Source organism: Xenopus laevis, chromosome 1L, assembly GCF_017654675.1.
Source record: "Xenopus laevis strain J_2021 chromosome 1L, Xenopus_laevis_v10.1, whole genome shotgun sequence".
NCBI lineage: Eukaryota > Metazoa > Chordata > Amphibia > Anura > Pipidae > Xenopus > Xenopus laevis.
The window spans coordinates 37,167,791-37,180,332 of record NC_054371.1 but is presented as its reverse complement, the minus strand read 5'-3'; the positions used below and the strand labels follow the sequence as shown (position 1 = coordinate 37,180,332).

General features: G+C 37.9%; 1 protein-coding gene across 3 annotated transcripts in view; it reads right to left on the bottom strand.

Moving 5' to 3' along the window:
• Nucleotides 1-12,542, bottom strand: part of LOC108698068 (kelch-like protein 5) — a 43,181-nt gene that overhangs the window by 20,485 nt on the left and 10,154 nt on the right. The window contains exon 2 of one of the 3 annotated variants that reach the window (XM_018229140.2): nt 3,397-3,428. The exons of 1 other annotated variant lie outside the window; for it this stretch is intronic. Coding sequence is in view for 1 of the 2 variants with exons in the window: in XM_018229146.2 (XP_018084635.1) it covers nt 5,896-6,278 (383 nt within the window). In the remaining variant the exon portion in view is untranslated. Of the gene's footprint in view, nt 1-3,396; nt 3,429-5,895; nt 6,537-12,542 lie in introns of those variants that run through there. One more of the 3 variants, XM_018229146.2, reaches the window with a different exon arrangement.

The following is a 12,542-nucleotide window of genomic DNA, read 5'->3' as shown; positions in this document are numbered from 1 at the left end:
CACTACAGTTACTAATGCCTAATACTGTACAAAATGTATTTATAGCAATACGGGAGTCTCAAGAGGCCAACTGCCGCTTGTTTGAGCAAAGTTTAATAAATATACTTTTTGCCTGTTTTCATCATGAAGAATTTTTTTGTTTCTTCTTGGGCTAAACAAGGAACACTACTCCATGTTTGGTAATTCTGAGGTAGAGTATTAGATTAATAAATATTAAGGAAGGGTCTCGGAATAGTAAGTGATTACTTACCACATAATGGAAGAGGCTCAGGGCACGGGAAGCGGACAAATATTCTTTGGAGCAGGCACTCAAATGAAGGCAATCTTCCACCAGGCAGTTGAATCAAAGTGAAACAGTTTATTGTGTCCACAGCCTTACGCATTTCGTGTTACAAACACTTGCTCATACATTATTCGATTACCAGTAGATTATTAGATTGCCAGTAAGCAATCCCCTCCCTTTCCCCTTTGTTGTGATTGTTTTGTTAGAAGGTGTCCACTATGCAAGGGGGTTATTTGTGCACTCATAATCTACCTCACAAGGACCAAACATGGAGTAGCTTCAGTTTCCCTGTTCATTTCAATAAATAAAAAAAAAACTATACTTTCTCTGCAATTAAACGATGTTTAGCACCAACCCTAATCACTGAATCATGTTGAACAAGGAGATATTCTGTCCCTTTAATAGATTATACCACTGCCTTTCAGTAAGTGCTAACCAATGACTGAAGTCGAATTTCATCTAAGCGTCACCACACAACAATAAGGATTTATTTTAAGGATTTAGTTGGTGTTAAAACTACTTTGCACTTCAAGAAATACTGGGACCTATTTGTAGACCATTTGAAATGTAACATTTCACTAAAAAACACCTTCAATTTTTCTTTTTAAGAAGGTGACTTATATGACCAAAACACTTGCTTAATAGCTAAAACTATTAAAATATGTATGGGGTCAATAAATCAATACGTATAATTTAGAAAATAAATGTTTCCGGCATCAGCCCCCCCCCATCATAATGCGTATTTAATTGCAAAGCCACTTATAAAATATCACAGGGAATGTTAATAAATAATCAAGGCATCAATGATTCTTAGTTGTTAAAATGTTCATACATTTCGATTAATGAAGCAGCCCTTTGATGAATAATACATTACATGCACTTATTGTTCATAATGCTTGAGAAAAATGAAGAGAATTTATTGACAAAAGTGCTCTTTTGAGCTTCAGAATGACTCAATGTGCAAAAGACAAATTGGCAAAAGATATTGCTCTTCAGAGTGAAGGCCTTCAGTAGAAGTTCAGCAATCTGACTCAGATATTTTCTGGAGAAATTGCATTTCTTTATGTGTATGTATATTTTTATTTATATAGGGCTACTTATGTACACAGAACAATACATTAATAAAACAAACAGGGATCATTAAATTAATAAATTACGGTTGCATAAATGATTAATAGCCTAGTGTCAAAAAGACAAGACAATGGAGGCCCCTTTCCTGTAGAGTTTATAATCTAAGTGGGAGGGTAATTTACAGACACAAATATGAAGACATTCTGCAGGTTACAGTGGTTGACACTGCAATGTAAGTGCCAGTTAAATGTTTGAAATACACAAGTGCAGAAAACCATTTGTTTGGTAAGCAAGGAACCTATACGATTTGATTATTTCATTTGAGTGTACATGTTTCAGGGTGGCATTCATATATGGACTTGACCATTTGTTTTGCTCCAATAAAGCTGTTAGAAGCTCTGACCAGGACTCTGATGTGTGTGGGGGTCACATTATCCACAATGGTGGTAACCCTGGCTGAAACTCCACTTCCTAACAACCCCACCTCGCAAGCCACACAGAAATACCATTTGTAAGGTCATCCAACTGCGAATTCATGCTAAGGGTTTGGGTCTGTTGTAGGTCTTATACAATTACTGCTGTTGATGTTGTTGATCTTGATATCTTGCCTTTACCGGACCATTCCGACAACTGTCTGTTCTAACTTTTACCAGAACTTTGAACACTTTTCTAGTTAATTGTTCAGATACCTCTCCGTCGGACTTGCTGTTTCCCGGAGTTGATTTTCTACTAAACACTGACAATCCCAGAGCCATGTGAATTTTATACTAAACTACTGCTGGAAAAACATTTTATACTAAACTACTGCTGGAAAAACATTTGGTGAAAATATAGTGTATGCAAAATTATTTCCAAGTAAAGGTATTTTACCATGTTGTAGGGTAAAACTTTGAATAAGGAGTATAACAAAAGCAGTGCAAAGGTGACACCTCTATTGGTTAAGTAAGACAATAATCACAGCAAGCTTTCACTTCTTTTTTCAAAATTTCAGCTTTGATAAAGTAGCGGAAATATTTTAAAAGCTTGCTTTGATTATCATCTTAGTTTTCCAGTAAAAGGTATCACCTTTACAATACTTTTGTTATGTTTCATATCAAAAGTTTTACACTATAACATAAATACATTTAGGGGCCCATTTACTTAGTTTGAGTGAAGGAATAGAATAAAAAATACTTCAAATTTCGAACTAATTTTTTGGCTACTTCGACCTTTGAATCGAACGATTCAAACTAAAAAGCGTTCGACTATTCGATAGTCAAAGTACTGTCTCTTTAAAAAAAACTTCGACCCCCTAGTTTGTCACCTAAAAGCTACCAAAGTCAATGTTAGTCTATGGGGAAGGTCCCCATAGGCTTAGCTATCTTTTTTTGGTCGAACAAAAATCGTTCGATCGATGGATTAAAATCCTTCGAATCAAACGATTCGAAGGATTTAATCGTTCGATCGAAAGATTTTCGTTCGATCTAACGAATATCGCTAAAGCCTTCGATATTCGAAGTTGAAGGATTTAACTTCGACAGTCGAATATCGAGGGTTAATTAACCCTCGATATTCGACCATAAGTAAATTTGGGGGCCTAGTTATGATTACTTAAGAAAATCATCAAGGAAACCGGCTGTGAGTTTCTGTACTCATGCTGGGTTTCAGGCTGAAAACGCTAAGCGATTTCCGTTGTTTTCCATGAACGGGATTTTGTTACAACAAAAAGCTTCTGCATCTAAAAGCGTGCTTTTTTTTACCGGAAAAGCAAACAGCTGAAAGTTAGTTTAGGTAATGTGCTGATGGGTCATGCATAATATTATTTACAGGCACAGTACCATAAAAGATTTTAGTGAAGGGCCTTTTCATCTTTGCATCAGGTAAGAGAAAAATGTAATGAGAAATAAAATGATGGACTTATAGATAGGCAATTAGGTAGATTGGCCTGCCTTAGAAAAGTGAGGGTACAATCACAAAGGAAAAGCCTAATCTATGAAAAAGCTTTTACTTGGAGTGCTATTCCTTTGAGAATACAGAGGAGAATGACAAATGAAATAACTGACCTGCTGACTTGTCTTTATATAGATAGACTTCCCTAGGAGAACGGAGATGAGAATGACAAATGGTAAAGAGATGTTCTTTGTTATTCTTACAAAACAAAAGCTAATCTCTTTGATAGTGCTTCCCAGGTGACTGAAAAATGTATGTAAAAATGTGGAAGCAACTAATGCCTTTTTATAATATAGATTATTTATATTTTTCCCTGTTACCAACGAAAGGAAAATTAACATTGGCCTGTTGGCCTATACATCAAACATGTGGCAATTATTTGATGGTGTGCTATTATGTAATGAGTACTCTTGGGAACTAAAAATCATGTATACAACCACATGGTAAATGTTCATGCACACCTGTGTTGTGATTATTCAATTTAATAACATAACTCTGCGACTTCCTCCAAATGACAGCAGCAAGGGAGTTAGTGACTAACAATAGCAAATGATTTCTGCCAACTGGAATAAATACAGTTCTTCCAGCGGTTTCTACTATCAATTCAGGAACATGTCCCTAGCTCAGCCTTTAGGTCAAATATCCTCCATAAATAAGTTTGTACTGTCATTGTTCCAATGAACAAAGCCGAGTAACACAATTTACACCAGGGAAAAAGTAATATCTGCTTAAAGATCTATAGAAAAATTAAGTTAGAGCAACAATGTAAATCTTCAGAGGCACACTGAGGGGCACAATTACTAAGCTCGAGTGAAGGGTTAGAATAAAAAATACTTCCAATTTCGAAGTATTTTTTTGGCTACTTCGACTACGACCTCGACTTTCGAATCGAACGATTCAAACTAAAAATCGTTCGACTATTCAACCATTCGATAGTCGAAGTACGGTCTCTTTAAAAAAAACTTCGACCACCTACTTCACCACCTAAAACCTACCGAGCAGCAATGTTAGCCTATGGGGAAGGTCCCCGTAGGCTTTCTAAGCAATTTGGGATCGAAGGAAAATCGTTCAATCGATGGATTAAAATCCTTCGAATTCGAAGGCTTTAATCATTCGAACGAACGATTATTCCTTCGATCGAACGAATTGTGCTAATTCCTTCGACTTCGATGTCGAAGGATTTAACTTCGAGGGTTGAATATCGAGGGTTGATTAAGCATTGATATTCGACCAATAGTAAATGTGGCCCTGAATGTCAGAGAGATTATTTTTATTGAACTAGTTCATATATAGAATAAAATATGTATTGAAAAATACATTTCATATTCATACTAAATAAATACTGTACCATACTACAGTGATCAGCTTTTTACATCAAAGATATATAATTATCATTGTGGTTTCCAAGTAGAACAAAATGATCACAGTTAAGGCATCATTCATGCATTGGATGTAATACTTTCTCTCCAGAAATGCAATTTCCTTCCAGTCATCATGTGGGTGTTGCTGAACAACAATTCCCTGAACCCTCTGCATGTTGCCAGTAACCATTTGGCCGTGCACAAAGAAGCCTTGAATCGTAGAATCTATAGCACTATGGTACTTTTAGAGCTATACTATCCAAACTAAGTGGGCAGCACAAAAAGGTTAAATCGGCAGCTGTGATATAACAAATAATTGTATATTACCAACATTCCATTTCCTGACACCACCACACCCATTTACTCAATTGTTTACTGTTAACTGCTAAAGACACATCTGTTTAGCACTACATTACCCTAGGCAGCAACTTCAGTCAGCCTACAGAAAATTTATAACAGATGAATTCAAACTTATTATTCAACGTATCATTTATTTCTCAGATAGAGATATATATATATATATATATATATATATATATATATATATATATCTATATATATATATCTATATATCTCTATCTTCGGAATCATTGCAGGAATACCAGCAAACAGTGCAGCTCCATATGTAATTATAATAATTGCAGTTCTTTAATCTATTCCATTCTAACATTTGGCAGTATGTTAATGTTGTGATAAACGTTTTCTGATATGTATGTTAAAAACTTTATATAACCAGTTTTTCCCTATGGTGAGATGGCTAAAGTTCTGCTGATGTACTCATTAGTATAAACCAGAGGTAGAGATGGTGGTTCTAGTTGGTCTTGCAGTGATATCAGGAGGGCATAGATTATATATGAACTTCAAGCAGAGTTTGAATAGAAGAAACCTGAAACCAGTTGAACAAACATAAGCATGATAAAAAAATAAAATAGCATCAGATGAACAGTAAGTTCATATTAGAAGCAGTCAGAGTTCTATGACCTGTATAACAGCATAGGAAGGGATAATTCAGGCTATCTATATATTTATATCTTTATCTATTTATTTTCTGAATACAGTAACATTTCCCCATCTGTTAAATAACACACCTATGTGGAAATATAGGTACTTATATTAATTTAGAGATGAGTACCGGATGTCTTAGAGGATGTCTACTGTATATAAGTAAATGTATTTTCCTCCCAACCAAAGGCTTGAATGAATACATACTAGTATGACAAAGACTAACTTGGTACGGAGTCATAACCTAACCTGCACGAGCTGCTCTCAGATTCATTGTCTTCCTCGCTAGCACCATCTTCTCTGTCTGGTTTGCCAAGCCAAGGTGTTCCGTCTGACGCCTCGGTGGTGAATTCTGAAGAAGGGACCGGGAGCTCGGGGGCTGATGCCATTGGACACAAAGGCAAATTCTGCAAATCCTGGTTGCTAGGTCTTCTGTAACCAAGCAAAGGCAGTGGGAGGTCACACGGATGCAGAAACTTTCTCTCTGCGCTTTCAATATCCTGATCCCTGTCCACGAATTCTTCCTGATGGAGGATGTCCACTCTGCTTGCAGGTGCTGTCTGATGACCGAACCACCTCCATCTGATTTTTAGTATTTGTTTCACATCAAAGTCTTTGCGAGAGCCAGACATTCTCTTAGAGAGACAGTTATTGTCTAGGCAACAGCATAGAAGCAGTCACGGCACATACAAAATGTACATGCTCTAACTGTCAGAATGAAAAGCCAGCTGAAATTTAATAAAAGGATTGTATTTGAATGCTGGCGCTAAAAGTCATTAGGATATCACCTGTCTAGTGAAGTGCAAGAGCAGATGTCCTGTCTGCTTTAAAATAAAGTAATCGGCTTACAGAGAGAAGTGCTTTCTTCCCGTGCCTCCGACTAGTTGCTTTCTAACACACTGACAGCGTTCATTAAAGTCATTCCGATGTTCTCTGCCTCCCCCTTTACTTACCCACAAATGACAGAACAATTCACGTGCTGGTTTTTTTTTTTTTTAGGTTTCATAGGTTTTTTCCACCGACGTTTCTAACACATGAACAAAAACAGAACCAAAAAATGTGCCTTTTTTTAAAATCCAAAATAAATATTTACAAATATTGAAAAATAGTTTAATGATTTGGGGACAGAACCAAAAGTCCAACACAGCTAATGGGTTGGACATATATATATATATTTACAAAAAAGTGCCCAAGTACAGACATTTCTAAGAGTAACAAGTCTTTATACTCAATAGCACAGAAATCAGTTTTTATTAGTCTTAAATCACATCATAACTTAGGTTATTCTGAATGTGCTCCTATTTTCATAATAAAATGATACTTGTTATGTAAACTTCTTCCTCAGACTTCGACTCATGCATTACACTGAAACAGAGTTAAAAAAGGCAAAGCTTTTAATTTCCAAGTGATATTGTAACGGTTTTAATGTTAGCACATCATTATACTGTAAATACAATCAGATTAGCTCCACAACTAAATATATTATTAAAAAAAGGCAAACACTGCAGAAACCATATTTGCTCAAACTTTTAAGAAGAAACAAAAACTTCATTTAAAGCTGTGTTAATGAGGCATATTTTTTTAAATTAAGCCCTCCTTGAAGATCCAGCCTTCGTTAAGGGCCCCCTTTGAGACAAGGTTACAGGTATAGCAAAAGACTGACATTTCAGCCATAGCCCGAATAATATCTAGTACAGTTATGGGAGCTGTTATCCAGGATGCTCGGGGTTTTTCCGGGTAATGGATCTTTCTATAATTTGGATCTTTATACTAGAAAATCATGTAAACATTAAATAAACCCAATAGGCTAGTTTTGCTTCTAATAAAGAATAATGATATAGTACAGTGCTGTTCAACTTCTATGGTACAGAGGGCCGGAATTTTTCTAATCTACATGGTGGAGGGCCGATAATGGAAGCCAGTGTTAGCCACTCCCTGTTTTAGACCACACCCACTTTAAACCACACCCATGTTACCGCAAGACCATGTCCACATTAATAGCACACCAAAAACCCAAATGTTGGTGCTCACTGCAGGGATCAGGGCCAGAAATAGGGGTAAGCAGAGTAGGCGGCTGTCTAGGGCGCCATCATTGAGGGGCGCACTTTTAGGGGGATTTTTTTCAAGCGTTTATTTAATAATTTGTTTCAGTAACCATGGTCACCCAGTTGGGTAAAATCCATCTCCTTCACCTTCTCCCTCTTGCCAGCAAGTAATAGCTCCTTCTGTGCAGTGCGACGTGCGTATACGTGTCAATGACATCACTGATGCGATTGTGTGTCAGAGAGAGGCAGAGAGCTGGCAGCCTGCTTGGTCTGGCTCCCGCTGCTTTCAGCCTTGCACAGTTGCACTGAACTGAAGACATTCTTTCTATTACTGTAAAGTGTGAAGCTTGCTGCTGGCACAGCCAGGTACAGATTTGGACCGGGGGCCATATGTTTGCTGTTGCTGCTGGGCGCTGGCACAGGTACATAAATACTTGGGGGCAATATGATGTGATCAGATTTATTTTTGGCTGCTGCTGACAAAGGTAAAGATTGGGGGCAATGTGATGGCTGCAGGAGGGCTGTATGATGGATGGCTGCTGGCACAGGTATGTGGGGTATATTATGGAATATAAATGTAAAAGTGTTGTACATTTTCTTGCTCTTTATTTAAAAACCATCATGGTAAGGAGGGAAATGGTAATGCAGGAGAGGGGGGCACTGATTGAAGCTCTTGCCTAGGGTGCCGAACTACCTTGTGCCTGCCCTGGCAAGGATGCCACTCATATGTGAAAAAAGTTAAGTCATATTAAGACATACCCATAAATCCATATGCCTCCTCCTCCCCTGTGTATAATACAGTACCCCAGCATATGATTAAACACTTTAGGGGCCCCTAACAATAATTTCCAAATGCTAACAAACCCCCAGAACAAATACCTAAGTATGACACACACAGGGAGCATAGGGCGGACAGAGTATGATACACACAGGGAGCATATGGAAGGCAGAACAGAGCAGGAGACAGGAATTAGGACCAGTCTAAAATGTTCTACATACAGTGACACAGTGCTGGTGCCCCATTAGCATTTTGAATAAGGTGTGAACAGGTGAACAATGTGGGCAGTTTCAGTCTGGGTTTCAGGTGTGAACAGTACAGGCTTTAGGATATAAACAATAGAGGTGTCACAAGTGTGAACAATGCAGGGGATTAGTTTGAATTTGAGGTTTAAACAATGCAGGGACCAGTTAATCTCTGTAGTGATACATTTTAAATGTTACACATGGTAAGCAGACACAGCAGGCAGACTTTGATGTGGAGGGCCACATAAGGGGGGTCCAGTTGGACAGCCCTGATATATTAGTTTGGATCAAGTACAAGGTACTGAGTTATTATAAACAAAGAAAAAGTAAATACTTTTTAAAATGTGGATTATTTGGAGAAAATGGAGTCTATGGGAGCTAGATTTCCAGATAACGGATCCTATACCTGTACAACAAATAGTTTTCACCCAAAACCTTAGGGCTCTGGGCCTTCGGGTGTATCTAGGAGATTCTCCACAAATCTTCCCCTAACTAACCTACATGCAGAGCCCCTCTAGCCATTACACAATGCCCCTAGCCCTCCTAGGGTTGCAACCCGGCCGGTATTTTACCGGCCTAGCCGTTAAAACACCTGCCAAGGCCGGGGCCGGTATTACAAATTAACCGGCAATTTAGCTGCCGGTAAATTTGTAATACCCTTCAAAAAGACCCCTCGGCCTACCCCCAATCCCCTGTAACTTATCTTTTCTGACTTTGACCCCCGTCTGAAAATCTCGAGCCGTAGCCACGCCCTCTTTTACATCACTGTCCCGCCCCTTTTACATCACTGTCCCACCCCTTTTGACATCACTATTTTGTTCCCGCCCCCCACCGGCTGGTAAAACATTTGGGAAAAGGTGGCAACCCTAACCCCACCAGGGGGCAGCCCAAAAGTTTGAGAATCACCACTATATGGCCAGAGGCACACAAATCGGATCATCCGGATCATGTGTGCCCCTGGCCTTAGAACACATGCTCACAGTTATTTTATATAGAGAGAGCTACTTGTATACAATAAAACATGTACAAAGCAATAGCTGTTTATGAGCACTGAGACTCTTCAGTGCCATTTTCATATTCAGGTACCTGATGACTGCCATGTTTATCTAAAAAATTATTGCTTATTAGTACGGTTGCCAAAAACCACATAGCTTTCCAAAATAAGCTTAGCACAACAAAAATACACATCCCTGGAACGAAGGCACTGCTAAATATGAAAATATTAACAAGTCCAAAGTCTGATGGCATAGTACACTTCCATTTATACAAAAGAAGCACATTCTACCATGCCTCTATCACATTTTACTTATCAGAACTTCATGGTTTCTTATCTTACTTCCTGTAGCATGTTTGTACTAGGAAAGAAGAAGCTCTTGAGCAAACACATTTCACATTTCCGTACCTGCTGTTAAAAGAAACCTCAGCTAAAATCAATAGGTGCAAAGATGGAGCTGTACTGAGGAATTACTGTCCTAGACCTGGACACCTCCATGTTCAGATCCATTCACATTTATCTTTGACATTCACAGACAGCAATGTCAGACAGAGACTAAGGGGGTTATTTATCGAAGGTTGAATTTTAGAGTTTTTTTATACCTCAAATGAACTCGCAATTCGAATGGTTTCTAATTTTTTTTTTTAAAATGAAAGTTTTATTAAGCAATTTCTCATATGCAACAACATACATAGATATATATCCAGGGAATAGGGGGAGTGGGAGTGGGAGGGAAAGAAAGAAAAAAAAAAAAAAAATGAAACACAAGCGTTTTGGCTGCAAGTCCTGAATTCAAAGAGCAGAGTCCATAAGTGAAAGTGTCCATCATAATCTATGGAAGGGATAACTGGAAAGTGTCCATCCTTCTTTTCATGGAGGCGTGCCTACGGATCGAGGATTCCCCCCAGTCGGAGTTAAACATGTAGAGCCAGTAATAGTTGTGGATCTTGTTCATGGGCCAGCCAGGGTAGCCAAATTGCGTCGAAAGTTTCCATGTCTTCTTTAAGGAGATGTGTAAGTTTTTCGCTTGCTGCGATGTACATTATTTTAGTTCTCAAGGTTGCCAAAGAAAGTGTAGGCTTTTTCCAGTGGCTAGCAATGATGAGCCTGGCTGCCATTAAGATGTGTTGGCTCAGTTTATGAGCGGTATTCTGAAATTTGTCTGGTTTTTTCCCTAATAGTAAGGTAGACGGGTCTTTGGGGAATGTGGTATGCAGTATCCTAGAAAGGAGGTGAACAACTGAGTCCCAAAATCTGGAAACCGTTGGGCAGGACCACCAAATGTGTTTCATAGTTCCAATTTCGGAGCATCCCCTGAAGCAGTTCTGATCACAGGAAGGGTAGATTTTATGGAGACGTGCCGGTACCAAATAGGTTCTATGTAGCAATTTAATGGAGGTCTCTCGAATCGAGACACAGGTACTGAATGGTTTCTAATTTAAGAAAAAAACAACCCGAAAACTCAAATCGATCAAGTTTTCAGCGATAAAAAAAACCTCAAACCACTCAAATTAATTTGAGTTTTTGGGGTGAAACCCTCTGGAAAAAACTCAAACATCATGAAAAATATTAACATTCACATGGTTCAAGGGACTTCTGCCATTGACTCCTACATGACCTCAACAGGTTTTAGGATTAAAGCTATTTCCAGGGTCTGGGTATATTAAATCTAGATTAATTCAGTTCAATTCCAGTTTTTTTTAACTCAGAAAAAAAAATTTGACTCAAAAATAACCTTGAAAACTTAAATTTTTTGTGGAAAACACAACTCGGACCGTAATAAATTGGCCCATAAATGTATAATTTGATGGAAACCTCAAGTAACTATATGTAGATCATAACTGAAGGTTTTTAGGTTACAAAAGATCAAATTCCTCTAACAGTATAAATATTTAATGCTTGGAGGTATTTACAGCCTCAAGCGTCAGTGTAACATGGGGTACACATTTCACTCAAAGCCAGTATATCTGTCAGTATACAGGAGGTAGCTCATATCTGCAGAATTATCCTAGAAGGAAATATTACTGATTCAATATCTATATTTTATTATGCCATTTGTCCTGGAATCTATACCTAGGGGGTTATTTATCAAAGAGAAAAATACGATTCATAAAATTTTAGTAAAATAGCTCTTTAGTGTTATAAGGGAAGATTTGTTTGGGTCTGAAAACAGGTTTCTTCTGCCATGTGAATTGGAATTACTTTAAAGGATAATTAAGCCTGATTTTCCAATTATGTCGATTAATAACGGGAAAAATTAACACTGAGTGAAAGGTCTCTTTAACATTCAGATTTTTTTTCTTCTTTTCTCTGTATGTGGTACAGTGCTCAACACCATCATGGAAGTAGCACTGAACATGATTTGTCTTTTATTGTGAATGTTATATTGTCTTTATAGCATACATGTCCAATGAGCCATAATAAAGACAGAAGAGATACTTTAATGCACTAAACATGAGCCCATCCTTAAAGGAACATTAACACCAAAAGATAAAAATGTTTGAAAGTAATTAAACTATAATGTAGTGTTGCTCTGCACTGGTAAAACTGGTGTGTGTTTGATTAAGAAACACTACTATAGTTTATATAATCAAGCTGCTGTTGAGCCATGGGGGCAGCCATTCAAAGCTGGAAAAGGAGAAAAGGCACAGGATACACAGCAGATAACAGATAAACTCTTTAGTATACAATAAGATTTTGCACAATTTATCTGTTATCTACTGTGGCTCATGTGCTTGAATGGCTGCCCAAAAGAAAAAGACCACCAGCACACCCTGACCTCTAGAAGTATATTAGTCCGGTGCTCAGTAAAAAGGGTTCGGCACCCTCAATTG